Source organism: Rhea americana, unplaced genomic scaffold (genome assembly GCF_003343005.1).
Source record: "Rhea americana isolate MKP2758 unplaced genomic scaffold, rheAme1 scaffold_6, whole genome shotgun sequence".
In the NCBI taxonomy this organism is placed as follows: Eukaryota; Metazoa; Chordata; class Aves; order Rheiformes; family Rheidae; genus Rhea; species Rhea americana.
Window position 1 is genome coordinate 3,175,818 of NW_028186756.1, and position 22,937 is coordinate 3,198,754.

Consider the following 22,937-nt stretch of genomic DNA (forward strand, 5'->3'; position numbering starts at 1 on the left):
GGCTCTTCCCACTCCTCCTCTCCTTCCTTCTCCTTCTCATTTCTGCTATGCAGTGGTCTAGGGGCTGACATGCAACAACCTGTTTGTCCTTCCTCTCCTGGCTCTACATTATGTCCCACAGAAGRCAAAGAGGAAAATGAGAGTAACAAAGAAATGGCACAAACTAAACATTAATTAAAGTTAATTAGGGGCTCTGGCATTAAAATGTCAACTTAYTCACTTCCTACGATTGTTCCAAGAACAGTTTTATAAAAGACTTGAGTRCAAGAGGCTATGCATGAAAGGGCACAGTATTAAAAAAAAAATTGGTAAAAGATGTCCCAGCAGTGCCAGCTGGTGATGACATGCCTATTGGGTCAGGAATATGCTACATTTGGTATATAACTAGTCATTGTTTATTATTGGAGACAAATATAAACCAAAAGACTGTGCTTTGCCACAGCTCAGTTCAGCTGCTGGATAACTGGTACCAAAACCAATCAGGCTCCTTTTATCCCCCCATGTCTGTCTTCCATACATGCTAATAAAAGCATTTAAAAGCTAATCTCCCTCTTGTCTTCCCAAAATGGAATCCAGAGGAGCCAAATGTGACAGTCATTTTGCAGACAAAGCTCACAGGGGCATTAGGGGAAATGTACAGTTTTAGTTCCCTAATAGAGTTTAAAGCTCCTGAGAGATAAAGGAAAGTCAGTACGTAAATGAGATGCTTGCTCCAAATAATTAGCACTTCTGGAGCACTTTTCATCTTCAAAGGGCTCTCTGCACATCCTTGTTAGTAGCCCACTCTCAACAGATGGAGAAAGAGGCCAAGGSTATTTCATAATGTTTGCAAACAGGACTGGGAAAGGATCTGGAGGGWCTGTGAGATCTCTATTTGTAGCTGAGGAGCTGTTTTCCTTGCTTACAGAAAGCCAGGTGGGTTTTGCACAGCTTGCCAGCTCAGTAGTTCAGCTCCACAGGATGGGGAACTAGCTCAGGAGTGCTGGGCTGTGAGCATTAACCTGGGTCCACACTCAATTCTCAAGGGATGCATTTGACCTTTGAGTAATTGAGCCCTGCTGTGAAGTGGCTTCAGTAACTGAGCTTGCAGTGTAAGAAGAGAAGCTGTTGTGGGGCAAGGAGTGAAACACTCCTCAAGTTTTCATTACTGAGAAAACACYGAAGAAAATTCTGTTTCAGTATACAAAGGAACAAATCTTTTTGCAGGGAATAAACTACAATGGCAGGGCAGGTCTGGGGTTGTTTGAAGGTATGGTTTACAGTGCCTGTGAAGCTGTTCTCCTGGTGGGGGTAAGGTAGTTAAGTACGGTTGGGAAATGGGGGAGGAAAGTGGTGAGGGCTCAATTTGAAGCTAAGGAGGCAGAGCTCTCTGAGTTAGGCTCATCCCAAGAGATTGTGGAAAAGGCAGTGGTGAACAACCTGCTTATCCAAGAAAAGGCTGGGTTGAAAGAGGAATATGGCTCAGACTGGTGGGCCCTCAATACAGATGCACCTTCCATCGCCTAGCATCTGGAGAGGCTCATCTCACTTGGTTCAAGTCCCAAAGGAAGCAGCTCTTATCGTGTCTTTCCTCCTTAGTACAGAGGGTCTCTGGGCCCTGGCTGCTATTAGGAATTTCAGGTTCTCTTTGTCAAATCTTTTCAATAGGGTATGATTATTTTTAAGTGAATAAACTTTCATTGCTTGTCACTTGCTGATATATCAGAGGGATCCAACTACAGCTAATACTCTTGCTATTTCTTGAACCACACAGGGAAACTGCCAGTTTAGGTTTCCATTGCAATGTAATTATACTTGGAACTGTACTAAACCTCTCCTGTAGAGGTTCTTAAACAACTTATTCTCTGAAAGAGGTAATACAATTTTTTGAAACAGCAGAACTGAGGCACCRAGCATTCAGCAGACGTGCGTAACGGCATACCTCAATGCCACCGGAAAGTGGAGATAGAGCCCAGGGGTCCAGACTCCTGTTTACCTCTCTGATCAGTAGATTACGCTCCTTCCCCTTAATACTACACCACAAAATCACCGCTGCTTATATAGAATATTTTAGAGTTGAATGTGCTACAAGGTGTATAATAATAATATTTAATAATAATAATTTCACAAATCCAGCAACTACTTTTAAGACACTGAATTATTTGAAAAGAATTATCTCACTGAAAATTTTGCAAGAGACACTGATGTGATGGGGAAATTTTGAGGTGACTTTTTGAAACTACACTCAGCAATGGAAAAAGAGGAAAAAGATGTGGATGATTTCAGGCCTGTATAATTTTTCCCCTGAAAAGCAAGAATGGGTTGAGCTGAGTCTTCASTTTCTGATCAAACGCAAACTGACATCAATGATCCCATAAGATTCAGCACCGTAGGCTCAGACCCTTAAAGGGAAGAGTACCCCCTAGCAAAACTCCTTGGAAAAAAAAGAAGATACGGTACATACAAAAGCAGTATACAAAAGGAAAACAGTGAATTCTGTTGTAGTTAAGGAATTTGAAATCTGCCCAAAGTCACCCTCAACATTTCWCAAAAACAGATTTGGAGAATAGCTGCAAAAAAATGGCACTTTTTGCAATGAAATAATTAAAAAAGTAGGCTATAAAAATAACACTACAAAAATATCTAAAATTTTAAAGGGAGTATTCAAACAGAAAATCTTTATTTTGCAGTTTATTAACTTTGAGCATAACTTTATAAAAAGAACATTAAAATGAATGTTAAGAGAAACTTACCCCATAGACCAGTTCACCCACCATGCCATTCCATATTTTAGTCTCAGGGTCCCTAGCTCCATATTTCCCATCTCCAACAATTGACAGTTTGTACTTTATTCCAACATGTTTTGCTATTTCAGAAGCTAAGTCTACACAATATCCTTCATATCTCTCATTCCCTTCTAGTTGTTCATGGTTTTTCTTATACATTACATATGGTGATTCCTTTGAAACAAAAGTAAAGATCAAAAGTCTATGAATGCAAAATACGGCTTTAAAACATATAAAATAAGAGCTGYTATTATCCTTTATATTACTGGCAAACATTTACAATATTGCCTACTTTAGTACAGAAATTAGAAAAACAGATATTTGCAGTTTAATAATCCTTGGCTTAATCCTACAGTTACATACGCTATTGTCTTTAATACTAGTATAGACCCATTGAAGACACCAGAATTATTCACTTTAACAAAGTTACATTCTTGTTTGCAGGATTAGGCCTAAATTTTTAGGTGATCAGACAAGCACATAGCATCACTGCTATAATAATACAAGCTTTAGTGTCTAAAGGACTGACACACTCAGTACCTTTACCCACTGAAATTGTTTGCTAATGCCCAATAGCCCAGAATGGTGCTCTGATGGAGGTATTTTCAAAGTAGTCTGAGGGAAGTTAGGCTAAAATGTGCAGCAGTAATCTTGGTCCCTAAATTCCCTTAGCCTTCTTGGAAAATTTCAGCTGAAATGCTGATTATAGCTTATCTTAAATTCATAGGAGGATAAAATACAGTGCTTCAAGAAATAACATATAATTGGCTCGTGCTTAGTAGAATTGTAACAGGCAAAAAAGTCACAACAATACMGTACACAACAATACAAAACACATATACTAAAGACATTCAGACTGACACAGGTGCTGCTGTTTGCAAGACACAGGAAGAGCATTAGTCCTTTGGAGCTGCACAGATAGAGATCACTTTACACCTAGTCTTATGTATAACTACAGCCTTTCCAGTTCTTCACAGGTTTCCCGGTGTCACCCTTACTCAGTCCACGGGGGCTGAGTCTACAGAAGCTCCACCTGAGTGAAGGGCACAAGACCTGAACCTACAGCAGGAAGGATCCTGCAATCATTACATGCATGCGTAGCTTTACTCACGTGAGGAGCTCCACTGAGTTCAAGGAACTGAGAAGCAGGAGAGCACAATGTTGGGTTCAGTGGGATTCCTCCTGTGAGTAAACTTTTTGATACACAATRAAGTATTGATACATATTAAAGGGTCAAGGCCTCAATACATCTCTAGAAGTTACTGAACTTTTCAGTCACTTGAAGTCAACATTGTGCCTTCTGATATGGTGTCTAACACATCTCAGGAGCCATGCATCTTATTTCCTAAACACAAACACACTAAGAACGTAAAACTTACCAAGATGGTAGTGACTACTATAGTTCTGTTCTCCACAGATGAACTGTCATTAGAGGGCAGCAGGTCTAATGCTGGCACAAATCTTTCATATTCATTCCAATAACCAGTCTATAAAAGTGGAGATTGTTACCTTATTATATATGTTTACAAGCACTCTGATACACGAACTTGATAATAAGAACCATCAAAACATACGGCTTTGTAGCATTTATTCATTTATTGCCATTACAGAATTACACTGGCTTTAATTTAATGTCCTTAAAGAAATAATATTTCCAAGCTCATGTGGAAATAATTACAAGCTGTATGTAATTTAAAACACATGTTTCATTCTYCCTATGAAAATTCACATGGTCATGGTGCCTATGGAATAAATCCCCRTGTTTCTGCAACATCAAAATATACCATAGACCAGAATATTAATTGCATAGCCTAAACTCCTTTGATTTTGAAGTTTTTACTGATTCACCCATATTCTGCTGCAGTCCAGACARTCAATACAGTACCTGTAAACATGCTTGAGCTACCTTTAGACTAGACTGCATTGATATTGTCAGCAATGCAGGCACAGTAGCAGAAGCTTCCATATGGATTACAAAATCCTCTCAGAGCATGAGATGAGTATTTGTCAGCTGGCCTGTGCTGACCTTCATGGTGCTGTGGCTACATTGCCACTTGCTATTACGTTAGTTCTTTTATTTCTGCACAACACAGCAGTAACACTGTCTGCACTGTAAACCTAGCTGAATGGCCAGGCCATCAGAAGGAGTCTCAACAACAATTAAGCAGGTTTAGGTGCCAACATCAGGTGGAATCAGGGGGATTTATGTGTCTAGTCTCCTCATAGCCTCCTGAGATCCTCCTGTTTACCTAATTATTTTTGAAAATCTGCCCTAAATTACTTTTATAACAGGGATCTAGGCAACTATCCCACTTAGGATCTATACTTTATTTAGGAGACAAGAGAATGAGGTACAAATTCAGTTAAAACCAAAAATGATTTTCTGCTAATTTCAGGAGGTTCCTAAAATATTTTGGCTCCACCTTCACTTTTACTCTGAGGCCTGTTAGAGAGAGGAAGGGAAAGATGGAAATGAATTTAGGAAAAAGGGTTGAGCACAAGAACATGACACCAGATAGTACCCATGGCAGTGGAAAATCTCCAGTTGACTTTCACTGGAAAAAGGGCAGTCTGAGGTTGATATGGAACTCATGAGGATATTAGACAGGGCACGTGATTTGGTCAAGGAATAAAACAGAAGGAGGTTCCTGGGCTAGGGAAGGGAGCGAGAAGGCAGGGATTCCTCAGGACTCTGTTTTTACAGTGGCTGTGCAGTACTTTCGAGGTTCATTTGTTTTTGGAATAAACATTTCTGAAGAGATGAAACTGGATGCATATCTTGAAACTCACCTTTCGGGATCCAGCAGCTTTCATTTCATATACATCAATTGTGTAATTTGTTCTTCTCCCATAGGTGTCAAACTGGATGTTCCCTGTCATTCCTTGAACTTGCACCTTAAGCAGATAAACAGAAAAAAGTCTAAATAAAAGACTATTTTTCACTCTATTAAATACTGCAGGAACTCACTAGTTCTAGCACAATTTTTGTCTATACAAGAGASTTGTAGTCTGACAAAATCAGTTATATTTTTTTACAGCAAGAAAGCCCCAGTTCTGTTTCAGTTGTACATAYTCTTTGCTAGTTAGCGCTCAGCTGGAGACTCACACTGCAGTGAGCTKCATTCAAGTGAAATTAGCCCTGCACACATGTTATATGTAAGAAAGACTGGTTCTGCCATGCTTAGTCACACTGGATTCACTGCTGTCGCATGGAGCACCAACAAGACACCTGCAACAACTCAGTGCCATAAAACCCTTCACAATGCGGCATGCGGCATAGGGTGATTTGTAACACGGACCAGAATCTCATATTGTTGCTCATACTGGGAAGTACTTTATTTTAAGATCACTCTCAATGTAGGTGAAAGGAATGAATGTCTTCTCTGAATTAAAATAGGCAATTGCCTCTACTGCTTATGGAGTTCTGGTCTCAATCTGGATGGATGGGACTATAGATGGTAAGTCATTATCATTACCTACTCACATGAATCATTTTGAGGGGAAATATGAAGAACTTTGTTTCAAAGAAAAAAAGATCTTTCTTATTTCCCTGTATGAAAGGGCACGATATTTCCACTTATCAACACTGACAAGCTGTCATCTCAGACAAGAGGAGTAACAGTCTGAAACTTCAGCAGGGGTAAATTAGCTTTAATATTTAGCAAAATGCAGTAAAAGCTATAGGAATGGTTGATGGAAAACTGGTTGAAAGGAAACTCTGAAAGTATGGTCCCTGAGCATGCTGGTTACTGATCTGCTATTTATGGTTTAGAGATGGTACAATCAAACTAGTTATGATGGAAAGGGACAGGCTACATAACACAGCCAAAATTCCTTGGTCCCCAAATTATCCTGTGAGATAAATTCAGCGTGATGTGAATGTGAATTTTTCACCAGTAAGTGGATTTGAACCTTTCTTAAAATAGTTTATGATTTGAGGGTTCTGGAAGAAGATGCAAGTCATTCCTGTCTCCAGAAAGCTGCAATTAGAGACCTAAATGGGACTTCRAAAGCCAAACTTGACTTTAAGAGGTTTTATCAACCATGGCCTGAGCAGAGGTATTTGTAGGGTAGCTGGCATCCATTTACAGCCAGATGTGAGCTTGATGTGTCTGGTTTTGGAGCCTGCTGGAAGCTGTTTGCTTACCTTAGCACAGCAGTGTCTATCTCTCAGCAGACCTTGTTAGGTCAGGTTCACCGTGATGCGTATTSAGATATGAGCATTATGCATTTGACACCTTTTGACTTCAAATTTAATTTGTTTCTATCTTTGCTGGGAAAACTCAGCACTTTTCAAAATCTGGCTGCACAGAGGCAGGAAAGCTCACCAGGACTCCAAACACTTCTGTTAGCTGAGAGTGTATAGGCAATCACAAATGAACTGACTGACTATTTATAACTACCCAGATTTGTTCAGGTAAGTTGTCTTCCACTTAATCTGATGCCTTAGAATCAGATTTAGAAATACAGACATGCACAGTTTTCAAGGCTGTAGGGAAGCAGAGTTAGGTAACACTTATTTCCCTTTTGCCAGCAGGATGACATATAATCTGGAACTGAATCTTCTGCTGGTATCTGTTATTTCTAGAATGTCTTGACCAAATATTCTTATTTTAGTTGCTGTACAACTGGAGGGGGGGGGGGAAACATTGTTAAATGGAAGTCGTTTTTTCCTGAAGCAAAGATTTCAGATCATTGTCTGAGTAGGACTGAGACTGTGATGGATGGGATGGGGTCTGGTAGGCAGTGTTACTGTGGGATGATCTTATCTTGAGTAGGAGTTGGAGTTGTATATGAATGTCATTTAGTTTGTTCTGAATACCTAAACAAATATACAAGACATCCTGCTGAAAGTCATTCTTCTTCATTTGTGTCATTCATGAGTTTGGCTTTRTCTGTCTCATGAATTATTATTTTATTAAAATAAATTCTCCCTAATTTGGGACTGTCCTGTAGCAGTGTTCAAGTCCTGTTTTGACTCTTTGCTGACATGAATACTTTTTATCTCATTTGGAGGAGTCTTATGTTTGCACTTGTAATTAACTTCAAATGGACAATACAAATTCTTTAAATATTTTGAAGGTTAAATTTAATTAACTTCTCTTCAAGAGTGTATAATGCTACAYGAGTGAATATGCAGCCAGGGCATTTGTTACAAAGTGACATAATGGCATAAGAAGAGCTCTGACAATGTGAGATTGAACTGTATCTTTTACTCCTTAAGGCTGGGGAATAGAATAAACCTTTTGATAAAATCCTTCCAATCTGGCAAATAAGAAAAAGCAATAGTGMCACATACAAAGTCTGACCTAGGATTTGTTTTATCTAACATGGGCTTAATTCTCATCTTACTTACTCCATTTTACTCACCTGCATTAATAATATTGATTCTACCAGGTTTGTTTTACATTAGTTTAAGCAAGATCAAAAGCAGACCCTATTCTTGTCTCTTGTACATACAAAAACATTACCAACTTTTCTTGTTGTCACTTGCTTTAACAGACAAAGCAATCTAAAGAAGAGTCAAAAACCCTAAAACTACATAGACATAAATGAAGTAAGATCCAATGCCAGTAACTAACGGTACRGTTAAAAGATTGGCCATGCAAAAGGTAATCAGTCTGGGCTCAGACAGTCACATCTGCAGCCCCAGCCTGGCCTYAGAAGCCCCCAGTACCTGGCCATTTGCAAAATGGCTCATGCTCGCTCCCGTGGAAAGTACAGCGCGGTGGGTGAGTCAGACAGGAGGTGCCCTGGTGCGGACCCTCAGGCGGCTGCTGCACTGGTGCCCGAGGGACGTGACTTTTGGCCAAAGTTTTGAGAGTTAATTTGTTACGCCTTGCACTCTGCTGGCTATGTATTAGCCCTCCTTTGGTGTTTGTCATTAAGATCCTTTTTTCCCTGAGGAGCTGCAGCTGTTTGTACTAGTAGAGAAACTGTAAATTTAAGGAGTAGACGTATTCCAGTTCTACCCCAGCAGAGCTGCTGCTGCTGTGGAACATACAAATCCAAAAGCCACGTTATGCTTGCCCTTACCATTTTCAGTGCTCTTTCTATATCAATTCCTTGGCTCCACGGTACTGCAGGGTTAGCTAAGCAGTCTCCAGCGCTGCCTCTCCTGGAGACATCCACACGCTGYCTTCGGAGGTAACGGAAAGCCTCTGCTATGACTAGGACTGCATCATGGGTCAGTGCCGATGTATACTAAAATTGATGCAAATAAAACGTGGTGACAAATGCAATCTCAGAATCGCCGTGGGTTTATCAGTCCTTCTCTTTGTTAAACGCTCTTGGAAGAGCAATCCTTGCAAGCCCTTTCCCTTGCTCCCTGTCCTGCCACAGATGCCAAATGTCACTCACCAACTGCATGTGTTCCAAGTAACAAATAAAATATATTTTCATGTCGTATAGCATACAGCAGTAGAATAATAAAATCAGWTTATAGTTGCATACAGTTTAATTGGAAACTTGCACATCTAAAAGAAGTCACTACTTTTTTTAACAACATTGCCAAGACAGATATTTTGAATTAAAGCTAACATAAATAACTTTTGTCCAAACTATGATCCTGATTAGGTAGCATCTGTGACCAGACATGGATCAGTTTGTTTTTCTGATGACAGCTATACAAACAAGTAATCGCAATCACTTTAAGCATTACAATTATATGGCCCATCTGCCTTCTCTTGCTCCACTGTAACTCCGCTGTACTCCTCTTCCAATCTGAGGAGAGTGGCGAGCTATCCTGTGCTTCAGTAGGTAAAAGCATGCAAAGGGAACAGCTAACATACTAGTTAGCTTTGCAGCAACTGCTTTGTGCAGCAACAACTCTTCAACAAAACCTCCCGACTCCTTAACTACCCATTCATATTGCTCTTAACTTCATCCACTGTTTGTCTTATATATCTAGCAACACCTTGCAATACTGTAACTTGGGTATCATCTATAAAAAAAAAAAAAAGGTGTTTTTTTCACATTTCTTYAACACTCATGTGCTTGTCTGAAAGTTCTTCCCTTCTGAAGAGTGTCCCAAGATTTGCATGTAATGTGAATGATTTTCACTGGCRTTACACTAGACCAGTAACTAGGGGTCTGGGTGCCCTGCAGCAGGATACCACTTCAATATGGCATAGAAGCAACTAAAGGTGCTCAGTCCGACAGGTATCTGCAGGAGCAGATTTCAAACCTCCTGTAACGGACCCCTCATAGTTCCACAATGGTTGTATGAGAACGGAAGAAGGAGGGGGATAAAAAAAAAGTGTGCAATGGGTATCTGCACACACTTGTGAGGTTGCCCTCGTTTTCCCTATCTATGTGATAATAGAGAGCTCTTGGCTCCCAATGAACCTTAAGCTGGAGTTAGTGCAAAAACACACGCTGCCCATGAATGATTTAGAAAGACGGAAATTTGCATTTCAACTGCAGGTTCAGCTGCTCTCTGCGTAGATAAGACCTATTAAATTCAGAGGCTCTATCCTGCAGGGCAGTACAGCACGATTGGTGGTCTGTATCTCTTAAAAATGTCTATGATCTTATTGCAAGCACTTCAGCTTGATGTAAAGCCTTGAGTAACCTGCACAGAACGAGGTGAGCCTGTGCGTGCAGATCACGAGAAACATGTCTGATAAGTGAGAGTGCAAAGGTAGCACTGGGAAAAGGTTGTAAAGCAGCCCTTCCGACTGAGTTTTAAATGACAGTAGTTTATAAACTTGGGTGTTTTTTTCAGCTTTGACTGGATCAAGGTGCAGGTGCTCTTTTTATCCTGCCCACCCTTACCTCCTTTCCTACGAAGCTGGCCTGGTAGTGATCACCTTCTCCTCTTTCAGTAAGTTAACTATGATTACATGTCACACTCCACAAAACAGTACACAGTCAGATAGTAAAAGACATTYGTTCTTGTATTAAAAAAAAAAAAATCTTGTAATAGCTGCCCAATCTAGCACTACATAAAACTGACACAATGATAATTTTTTCAGCAGACTGCATCAATTGTCAGTAGCCTTAATGCAGTCCCTTCCAAGTTATGCCAAGAGAGCTATCTAATTTTCTACTTTATTCGAATTCTACTTATAAATGCATGAGCATGCAAAGAGAAAAAAAGAGATAGAGAGGGGAAATGCTGATAAAATACAGAATAAATTAAACATCGGGGCTTTAATCTCTAGGCAATTTTACTTCCTAATCAAAAATATTGTACATCAATTTTTAAGTATGCTTTTTGTCTGATTGACAAATACTGTGCACATTTCTATAATGAGCAGTACATTTGTGGAAAGGTAATGTAATCTCTGTGTTTGCACCATATACTTAAGATTATTTTTTAAGGATAGAGAATAATTTTTCCCTGRAGGTAAATTGCTTTCAAGTGGAGTAAAATCTCCCCAGGTTAACTTTATATATTTCAGAGCTTCTAAGATTAGTACGATACATATCTTCACTCCTGCATCACTGCTAGGAAGCTTTTAGAAAGCAGGCCTAGCTCCTAATCAACAGGGAACAATACACTAATCTGAAGTTTTGTGGGCCTCTTTTTGACTTTCTCTGCTCTGCAAGGCTGTGCAAGAATATGGGATTAAGATAATTGCCTTTAGCCATAAAAATCACATGATCCTAGGAATGGAAAATATTACAGTAAAGCATCCAGTTTTATCCTTTCTTCTGAGACACAACAAACTCTGAACAAACTACCTCTGTCATGTTTGTTAAATCTGTACCTTTCAAATCACCATGAAAAGGCCTCCTTTACTTCTCATGGTACATGTTGCTGTACCTAACATCATTCAAGGACTTTTTTTTTTTGGGGGGGGGGGGGTATCTGTTATAAATCATAAATTCAGCTGATTATTTCCTGTCCCAGTCTTGGCACACTTTTGAGTCATGTCTGCCCTAGAGGATTAAACTGTGCTAAGACATGGGTGAAGGCAGTGGAACTCAACTGTTTACAATTATTAAGTTATTAGAATTATCCTGGAGCAGTCTGGCCAAGGCCAACCAGCACTCAAACAATTCAAGGCATAGTTTGGGACTTTCCAGTAGGTACTTTGAATGCAGCCACCCTGATACGGATGYTGGGATAGTTTAACACTTTGGGCATGGTCAGGCTGTGTTACTTGCCCCATGGACAGAGAACAGTTTCCAGCACTGTTTAGTTTACTGTACCGATGCAACCCTGGAGAATAACAGCTGATTATTGTCTTTCATATACCAACCGTCTACCTCCTGGAAGACTGTATCACACGTCATCCCTCAGCTGTCTTCTAGTTTCCAAACAAAATGGATGGAATTTTTACCCTCTTCCTAGTGAGACATTTTTTCTAAGTTCTGGTCATTTTAAATTCTCTCTTCTGGACTCTCTCTCCCTGGTTTTCCTCTTTAAAGACCAAGGTGCTACCAGCTGTACAGGCCTCCTGCTGAGGCCTCTCCAGGACTGAGCAGAGCTGAATGTCACATGGCAGCATTCCTCCTAGGACACCTCCAAATGGTATTTGCCTTCTGGCAGCAGGACCACATAATTGGTTCCTATTTTGTTTGTATAGAATTTACAATGCTATTGCCTATCAATGTGTCCCCCCATGCATTAGATTGGACTCGATTTTTCCCTTCCTTTCCTTCTATTTTATACTTCCCTGAATTTTATCTTACTTTTACCAGGATACTACTCCAGTTCATCAAAGTAATTTTGAATTCCAAGCTGGTCACCAAGCTGTCTGTGCCGCTCCCAAATTAAGCAGGAAAGGTATGTATTGCCTCATCAGGGTGTTGTTTTGAGATAGGCTTGGCTTTGGTGACACAATGTTAATACATAAGCTATAGAGGATYGGACTTGCAGAAGTGACAGAATTGCAGGTCCTCTCATCCCACCCCTGGATCTCTCCACCTATACGAACTAATGCAAATGAACAGGTCTCACCAGAGAGCAAGAGAAAGAAAGAATCTAACAGGAGCATTAATAATATGCAATGGTCCTGAAAGACTTATTTCAGACATTGAACGGTGCATGTTTATGGCACTGCTTGGTTGGAAGGTGAGCAAATGGCACCCTCTCTATTATACAGATGCTGAGGCAGGAAATATCCAGGGGGAGGTATTAATAGATCGTGAGTCTCCTAATAACAGTAGCTCTCATTTTAATTTGTCCAGTCTAGGACAGTTTCTGCAAACCTGTGACATAAAGAATTTACAAAGTTTTATTGATTGCAGATAGAGTATCTAGAGCATTTAACTAAAGCATAGCGGTGCCAAATCAAGGTCTGTATTATGAGAGCAACTGTCAGTAGTGAGTAAGAGGAGGCAGTAGTCTCTCTCTATGAATCTAATGTTAATTTATCTTGCACATCAAATTCTCAATCAGTATTAAAACTGACTAGCAACCCATAGTTTGTATCTAAAAATTAACCTAATTAAAATCCCCTCTAAATTAACTCACGATATTGAAATTTAAAGGTTTTATATTCACTGTAAAATGACAGGATTTTGTACACCTGCAAGACAAAGTCTTTTGTTTTGAGGAACTCTCATGTCAGTGTGCACTTGTGTCCAATTAATAGTTTCTGTCTCTTTCTCACTTCTGAAAGTGCAGAGAATCCTTCAACACATTCTAATGAGATCTGCATTATATACATGCATTCACCAGGAGTCAAAAAAACCCCTAATGGTTGTTAAAAGCAATTCAGGTGGTTTCCATCACTGCCAGAATAAAATAAATACCTTTAATGGAGAGTTCTTGGCTTCAGGGAATTCCCTTTCATCAAGCCTCACCCAGCGTTGCAGAAACTGTTGAACCATTGGGTTTTCATTATTAACAATCTGGAATCCAGTAACATTGGCACCTCCATGCATTACTCTGTCCAGCACAATGTCTGTGAAACCCTGGGAGGACATGTGGAGGAAACAAGAATCAGTGATATCCAAAGCCCCTTTTCTTCAGCTCAGTTTTAGCTACTACAAACTTCCTACAAAAGAAATGGTGAATTCCCCCCCCCCTTTTTTTAGTAGAAAATATTTTACCAAGGACACAATTGCTACCATAATAACAACTGGGTCTGTAATAAARCAATAGAACAGAATTTAAAAATATCTTCTCGTTTAGACCTTTGCAATGGAAAACTGCCCTACTGCATTGTAGCAACGTGGCACACCGTATTCACCCGCTGGAAAGAAAACAGTGAGGAAACTTCAAGTATAACTTCCTCTTTTATTCTCATCATAGTGAAAATAGGTCCAAAACCTCATTTGCATTTATACAGAAAAGTGTGCAAGAAGGTTCAGCATTGGGAGCAGAGAACCACTGAACATCCATATCGTTCTGTCAAGGCAAAGCAGGTACCTCCTCGCTAGGCAGTCACAGTTTCATTTTCAGATGTAATGGCATGATTCTCTCCCACTCTGTTGGTATTTATACCTGTGGCTGTAAATTGCTGCCTTTCGATTAGTCTCACTTGATTGCAGTCATATTCATCTGAATGCCACTGGTTACACATGCTAAAAGACAGCCCAGAATATGTCCCGCTCTATTTCTATGCACATTCTACAATCTAATCAGTGAGATCATGACTGGTTCTTTAATGCAAAATGACATGTTTTTAAGTCATGTGGTTCTTATACTAAATAAGGGCMTTTTAAAATTCATCTTTTCTGCTTTAATCACACCAAAAAATAAATACAGAGAATCTTCTACTAAGTGGGATTGCTAAATTTGAAAGTGTGATTTTTGGGAAAACATTTTTCCACTCACAATAGACACAGTAGACACTAAAAATTATTGTCTTCCTGCAGGATCAGCTACAGTGTAACACTTTTCCTGAGGAACTGAAGCAGATGGTGTTTCAAAGCATCATAAACATCCCTCAAAGTCAATTTTAAAATCCAGAATAAGTTCTAATATGGATACAAATGCGTAGTCTTGTCCTGATCAATTAACATGTATAAAGTTACCACCCTACACTCTGCCTCTGTAATACAAAAGAATGGCTAAACAGCCTGGTGATTTTACTTGATGGAATTATTGTATTAATTTGCAGCTTTTTACCACTTACATTATATACAAATATGCTGCAATTATTTTTCTGGAGTGCTTAAATTTCAAATATGTTATACAGGAGATTACGATTATCAAGTGTTCTATTTAAGAGGATACAAATTAGTGCAAAACATATAATTAAATTATTATTTAAAAATTAGTAGAGGATATGAGCTTCTTAGATAAAACAAAGACTGGGTAATTGAGTACAAATGACTGTAACATATCAGTTCAAGTATTTACTGAAGTCATTTCTCAAAATCCAAGAACTCGTTCATGCACTTCCTCCTTTGCTGATTAAAGTTGACACAGCTTGAATAGAATATATTACCCTTCAAAACTCAGCCACAGTTGTAATGACGGAAAGTTCTTACCAGGTTAGCTAACATGTAGTGATAGCCTCGAGAATGTTTACCAAGGATTACAACCTGTGCAAAGAAAAAAAAAAAAAAAAAACCACATATATTATTCAGCGTAGGGAGGATGAATCTCAACTTGCAGGAAACAAGCCAGAGCACAAACATTTTGTAATTCTCTATGCCCAATCCACAGGTAACATGAGTATTACAGACCTGTGACTTTACAGACAKGTTGAAGTCACTTATGGTTTAAAAACATATGGCCAGTACCCAAACAAGAGTACCTCACAAGGTTGAGAAGACTCCGATTGCACAAATGACCTGACCTGCCGATCCCACCCTTGCAATCATAGTCTCTCCTAAYGACCACGTTGGTTTTGGTTATCAGTTCAATTATTTCTGCTCAGGCAACACTCTATCTTCCCACTCAGCAGTCTCCTGTCTGCTTTGTTCCTCATTTGTGGAACACACTAGAGATACATGACACCGTCCAGCTGCGATGGATCACAGCTAGCGATGTGGTGCATTCAGCTGCACCCCCATACTCTGCCTTCCAACCCCACTTGGGCACCTCTGTGTACTAATGGAGTCATTAAATGGAATAACTAATAGACAAAAAAGCAGCAAGATAAACTACGCAGTAGACTTCTGTAAAAATAAAGAGGATGAGTGAGGCCTACCACTGTCTGGTAAGCCTCAATCCTATCATTATTTGTGCTCACATGAACAATCCAATAATAAGACCCATTTCTGGAGAGAGGACAAAAATATATTTCCCAAGTCTCAGGAAGCTGACTGCCAGCTTACCAGCGATACCCCTTGTGCTAGATTATGCCACTACCTTTACACACCACAACTCCCTTACCTTCAGCTTGTAACTACAGTAACATCCATGCAGTCCCAGAGCCACCAGGTAGGACAGTAACAAATTAATTAAAATTGCAGTGACTGKGTGATTGTCAGGACAGAATTTGGCTTATTCAGACTTTGCTGGGTTATGCTACTAAAAGTTAAAAACAGCAAAGATRATGCTGATCATGCTCTGCAGATGTAACACCAACTGTACCCTATGAGCAAGTCAAGYGAATAGATGGTGCTTTTTGATGGAGAAYCATCTGAAAATCTGTAGCACCGTATCAGCTTACTTCTTCATGGGTCATAGATAAATGGTCCAACTATTATATGCGGAAAGATCCTTTCAACATGATCCACCTACCTCTTCAGTAAAATCTGATGACATTTGAGTCAATGACTTTAGATATACTGCTGGGCCTGTTAAAGTTCTTGACCGAATTATTAAGYTCCCAGTTGCCTCTTTGGGCTGCCTTGTCCTTAATAGATGCCATTTCTTTTAAATTCACATTTAATTCTGGAGGAATTTGCATACTTCCAGCAGTTAGAAAATAAATTGCTGTTCAGGTCCTCCTGAGAACTGCATGTACACTCTGTTGGTAGAAAGCATCTGCCTTCCTACATTCACATTTGTTTTCTACGGAAATGTGCAGCCTTCCTTCAGATCATCTGGTGTACATGCTATTTGCATACGGAATTCTCTGTATGCTTGAATTTTACCTTAAAGCAGTGATTTACTTTTAAAAGGTTAGAGACAAAGAACTCTGTCATTTTAACCTTAATAACAAGTAACAGAGCTTCTACATTTCTGTCCAGAAATGTGTTTATTTRAGAGAAAATACCACAATAGATTAAATCAGAGGCTGTAAGGAAAACATATATGGAGCTGCTAAAGGCATTAGGAGCAATACTGCAAATAGAAAATGTAGGACTCATTAGCATAGATCAGACTCAACTTCYATCTCATCTGTTGTCATGTCTGCAAACACAGCCAGAAAAAATTCTGATTGTTCAGTCCTTTAGAGAGGTCCAGCATGCTGCAATCAAGGCTTAATTCATAAAGCATCTTTCAGAAGCAACCAACTAGCACTTCTGTTCACATAATCAACCATGTTAGTTCATAATTGTTTAACAGGATCTTAACTATGCTTTTAAAATTCACTACACACACTCTATGTGAAATCTTAACATGGTATAACTCTCCTACCACTCTCTTTCCACCCTCTACCAACTGTCCAGCATCTTGAATGGAGTTGCTGGATTAGTGATCCTAGCAGAAACAAGGACAGGTTCCTATGGAGGTGAAAGGATGGATAAGGCTTTTTTTATAAGAAAGAAAACAGGAGTATAACAAATAAATCTCACAAACTGCTTATACATTGTGAAGATTATATAGAAAGTGGGATATTAAATAGCAGCAGTGAATAGAAAGCCAGGATTACAGGACAAGGATTTCACTGAGCTACATGTTTTGCTAAGTTTCGCTTCTGAGACTTAATATTGCTTTCACCTTGACTGAAAGAAAAGCCTGTATGATTTTATACTGAACAAAGGATGAGGGAAAAAATGGTTGGAAACTATCATGAATAATTCAGACTTCTGATCCCACATAATTCTTGTCTTGTAGMTAAAAAGATCATAATGTCAGGTTTGATATAGAGTCAAATAAAGTTTGTATTTTTARTTAACTCTTCAGATATTTCCAATTAATTAACAAAAAATCTAGAGGGAACATAATTAAAATGCATCTGGTTTTAAAATAAAAGTCACGATCTGCTGGCCAGCACCAGGTTTAATGTATGAAGTATGGACGTATACACCAGATTTGAGAAAATAAATCAGCATTGGCAGTTTTAGGTTTTCATTTGCATGGAGAAGTAATTTTTTGAATTAAAGCATAAAGACAACTTGTTTTGTACTGTATCAGTCATCATGATAATAAATAGGCAAGTACAACTTTTTGCCTTAGCTCTTAAATTTTTCTTATGCTTTTGAAGGATAGTATTAGAGTTCAGGTAAAATAGCTAATGTTAAATTGTTATGAAGCATCTTGATATTTCTAAAGCAATAATGATGATGWTCTCATAAAGTGCAGCTGTGCCAGCCTTCTTGAAAGGCACACACATCTAAGAGAGGAAGCAAAATAACCTTAATACTATCCCCCAAATTACCTCATTACCTTTGACTTATTCGCTGTTCAAATTACAGCCACAGCTATTTCCTGGTCCAGAACATGCATCTACTTTTTTTGGCCATGAAAATTACATATTAGTTTTAAGGGTGAAGGGTACRAGTATCAGAAGAATTCTTAAGATGAGAAGACTGGTGAACTCTCAGACAACAGTTAAGACAGGGAACCTGTTTTAAACAGTAGTAATGGAGATAGGCAAAAAGGTTTAGCTGGAATAGTCCTCCAAGGACTTGATGAGGAGCTAGAATGGTAAGAGCATACAGAGTGAAGGTAAACAGAAATAGCAAAACAGAGGCAAGGAAAGAATAGGTTAAATGAAAAGAAGTCTGTGCCTCAAAAGAAATGGACAGATGGAAGAATAAGAGCAGGAGGTTTGCCAGGTAGGACTGGGCAGTAGTATTATGTCTTTTATAAAATACTAATGGTTTGTCTTCAATTCATGGAGGAGAAGGATACTTTTTCATTTACTGATGGAAGGCATCACAGAATTGCTGAGGTTGGAAGGGACCTCTGCAGATATTCTAGTCCACCCCCCCCAGCTCAGAGCAAGGCAGGTTGCTCAGTGTTGTGACTGGTTGGATTTTGAGTATCTCCAAGGACAGAGAATCCATAACCTCCCTGGGAAATCTGTTCCAGTGCCTGACCAGCCTCATAGTAAAAAACAAAAGAAACAACAACAACAAAAAAAACCCACCCTCCTTTTTTAAAAAAATGTTTAAATGGAMTGTCTTGTGCTTCTCGTGCCTGCCGCCTCTTGTCCTGTCATAAAGCACTACTGAGAACAGTCTAAACAGTCTAGCTCAGAGAGTCCTCTGGCCTTCTTTACTCCCCCCAACTAGGTATTTATACACACCAGTATACACATCAGTAAGATCTCCCTCAGCTTTCTCTTCTTCAGGCAGAACAGGCACAGCTCTCTCAGTCTCTCTTTATGTAAGAGATATTCCAGTCCCTTTATTAYCTTATGTTTTATTCTTTGCTGTACTTCTTCCAGTATGTCCACATCTTTCCTATACTGGGGAGCCCAGAACAGGACACAGTACTRCAGATGGGGTCTCACCTGTGCTGAGGGGAAGGATCACCTTCAATCTGCTGGTGATGCTGCTTTCATCAGTGCAGCGCAAAACACTGGTGACCTCCCTTGCTGCTCCCTTAGTGCTGGCTCATATTCAACTTCCTGCCCACCAGGACCTCCAAGTCTTTCTCTGCAAAGMTGCCTTTCCAGCAAGGGAGCCCCCACCTAGCCTGTACTGGTGCATGGGGTTGCAGCCCCAGGCACAGGATTCAGCATTTCCCTTTGCTGAACTTTATGAGATTCCTAGCAGCCCATTTCTCCAGCCTGTTAAGGTCTCTCTGAATCGCAGCACAATCATCTGGCGTATTAACCACCCCTCCCAATTCTGTATAACCTGAAAACTTGCTGAGCATGCACTTTTCCATCATTCTGATCATTAATAGAGAAGTTAAACTGTGTGGCCCCGGTACTGACCCTTGGGTACACTACTAGTGACAGTTAGCTCAGTTTTCAATCCACCTCACTGTCCGCRCCAAGTTTGTGCTTCATCAGTTTGTCAGTGAGGATATTATGAGAGGGTAGAAAGCCCTGCTGAAGTCAAAACAAACATCAGCTGCTCGCCCCTTGTCCACCAAGCCAGTCGCTTCATTGTAGAAAACTATCAGCTTGGTCAGGCATGATCTCCGCTTCGTAAATCCCTGGTGACTACTCCCAATCACCTTCTTGTCCTTAATATTTTTGGAATAGTTCCAGGATTATCTGCTTACCAGGGATTGATGTAAGGCTGACTGATGTGTAGTTACCCAGATCCTTCTTCTAGCCCCTCTTGAAGATAGAAGTGATATTTACTTTCTCCCAGTTCTCATCAACCTCCTTAACTGCCATGACCTTTCAGGAAAATAACCTTACAGTGACATTAGGCAGCTCCCTCAGCACTTGTGGATGCATCCCGTGGACTTGTATACATCCGGTTCGTTTCAATGTTCCCTAACTTGATCCTTCTCTACCAAGGTTAAGTCTACTTTGCTCTAGACTCTCCTACCGGCCTCAGGGGCTTGGGATTCCTGAAAACAAATCTTACCAATAAAGACTGAGGTGTTGAAGGCAGTTCTGGACATGGTCAAAATCTTCTGCAACTGTACAATAAAATACATCAAATCAGAAATGCTTTAAAATTACTACTGTAGTGGTGTCTCTATGAGTTTTGATTTTAAAACAGTCATTGAAGAGTACGAAGAGAAGACGCTTGTATTCCTACCTAGGGAAGCAGCTACTGTGATCTTGGCAGCAGTATAAGGAAAACTATCATGCCTAGTTARTACCTGTTTGGAGTTGATCTTCCTTTCATTTGAATCCATTGCCATCTGGTCAGCTTAGTATGTTTAATCAAAGTTATTTTGTCAGTCTTTAGTTAAAAATGAAAAAAGAGGAAAAAAAGATCATAGAAGCACAGACTGCCTGATTTAAAGCTCAAATCCCTGATATTTTATGAGTCTATTATATCTTTACATAACATAAAATACTGATACTGACAGGCAGCATTGCCACAAAAGAAGGTCTAAAGACTTTTCCTGTGCTTTTCATACCTGATAAGTGGCAGAATATGCCACTTAAATAGAATGACAGGCAGAGATTTGACCTGCTGTAATGTGCCTTTCCATTCCTACCACATCCACAAACAATGAGACAGTTTAACTTCAGAACTCTTCTTTCCTAGGTGTAAAAGAGACAGCAGGAAAAATGAGATCTCCCRTAAGATCAGAGTTTAAAAAGGATTTTTGTTGTCTTTGTTGACATTAGTCATACACTAACTTGGGCCCCACTTTTGCAAAGGTTTACCCACATATAACTTCCAGCATGCAAGCATTTCTACCAACCTGTAAGCATACATATAAGCATGCTCTCTGAGGAGAGCAGCCTTAGCGATCTCCCTTTGAGCAGTAACGTACCATTAAGCCTTGCTTTAGAAACACAAGTATGACACCTTTGCCTTCAAAGCAGTGTGAAAACACTAGAAGTGACAGCATGATCCTTTCCTTTCAACAGTAAACAAGCAAAACAGAAGTATGGCCTCAGGTCTAAAATAATTTGAACAGAATAATCAGGAGCAGCTATCAGTGATAACTGCACTCTGTGGGAACAGCACGGATTGTCTGGCAAGCTGAGATTGTTGTGGAGCACCTGTCTTCTCTCCTGGGTATCAGGTAAGGTGTTTTCTACTTTGTACCTGTAGTGATAGCTGGACTTCCATTCTGAGGGTGGTTTTACTTCCAGCATATCTCAGCTCTGAGCAGCTCCTACCTGGTATGAGATTGAATGATTAAAAAGTTATGGCTTGTGATGCAGCATCCTATGGGATCAGYGGTGTTGGCTAATATGGTCTTCAAGACTTTTTCAGGGAGGAGAGGAGCAGAATGTTGGGGTGACAGCTCAGTTAGTTCTACAAAAGCTGAAGTTAAGGCCCAAAAAGTTCATGTCAGTATGTTAACAAGCATGCTAATCCATCTTATTTGGGGTGCCATCTGCAACGTGTTGCAGCTTAAGTGTGTTTCTACTGCTCAAGAAGAACAGAAAGTGAAAAAGCACTTCACTGGGAAAGCAGTGACCCCTCTGCAGTCCTCCTGTGCCTGTAGCCCCATGGGGGAGCTGCGCTCAGTGTGAGCAGCCACCACATTTTTGTTGTCTAGGGACAGAGTGCCGTAAGTAGCAAGGTAAGTATCTCCTACAACATTACTGTATAGGCAAAGGCAAACTATCTGGTGTGATAGCATTTGACAGCCATGTATAATTGTTCCTCATTATGTTTACTTAGCATAGGTCACCCCTTGTCATGTAAATTTTCCAGAGAGGAATAAGATAAACAGGAGAACAGAAAAGAAAAGGTCTTACAAAAAAAGTGAAGAGTATTTTCTCCATCGAACCAGATGCCAAAGTAAAAATAACATCCCTTGTTACCTCAGCAGATCCATTTACTGCTTTAAATTTGCAGTGCCATCTCCCCTGTTTTCCAATTTGCTCACAAGCTTCTGCAGAAAGACCCTTGAGGATTCTAAACACATAGTAAGGCTAGATCTTTCTTAAGTAAATACATAAAAAAAAAATCACGTTGCCAACTATACATTTAGTGTCATGAGTTTCTCTCTATCACACCAGCAGCACCATTACCAACACCTGAAGTTCCAAAGGAAACACAATGCTGTGGTGGCAAAGGACATGTCACAGCTAGCAATGATCTGTCCCAGCCAAACAGATGACACTTGTTATGACTTTAATTCCACAGCAATAAAGCCATTTCTTCATCCCACAGAAGTGACTTCTCTCATAAAGGGTCAGAATCTGATGATAGTAACAGTACTGCAAACCCACTGAAGGCAATTTATTTCTTCACTAATACTAATGTGATGAGAGTTTGGCCACCAGGGACTGTGGTGCCATAAAATATGTGGCAAACAATCATTTCATTTATATGAAGAATGAGTACTATACTAAATCTGAGTTAAATATTAAATGAAGAATGTATTAAATATTAAAATGAATATTCTATACACATTATTTGTTGTGGATAAAAATAGCTGCATATATAGTTGAGAATAATTTGTCTACTGTGTCAAAGGCTCATTGTCCTTTAGGAAATGTCACAAATCCACATATAGCCCTGATTGCTGGATGTTATTTTTTTTTTTTTTTGTAGTATATGGACCTATGAATTTTACTTGCAAGCTGTTGTTAACGTCTA

At 39.6% G+C, this 22,937-nt stretch overlaps 1 protein-coding gene across 2 annotated transcripts in view; it reads right to left on the reverse strand.

Moving 5' to 3' along the window:
* Positions 1 to 22,937, reverse strand: part of GRIA3 (glutamate ionotropic receptor AMPA type subunit 3) — a 154,812-nt gene that overhangs the window by 53,123 nt on the left and 78,752 nt on the right. For both annotated transcript variants that reach the window (XM_085319683.1, XM_085319682.1), the window contains exons 5-10: positions 15,159 to 15,212; positions 13,473 to 13,634; positions 8,802 to 8,969; positions 5,556 to 5,660; positions 4,145 to 4,252; positions 2,733 to 2,939 (exon numbers count right to left, since the gene is read on the reverse strand). In XM_085319683.1, coding sequence (XP_085175809.1) covers positions 2,733 to 2,939; positions 4,145 to 4,252; positions 5,556 to 5,660; positions 8,802 to 8,969; positions 13,473 to 13,634; positions 15,159 to 15,212 — 804 coding nt within the window. The remainder of the gene's footprint in view (positions 1 to 2,732; positions 2,940 to 4,144; positions 4,253 to 5,555; positions 5,661 to 8,801; positions 8,970 to 13,472; positions 13,635 to 15,158; positions 15,213 to 22,937) is intronic.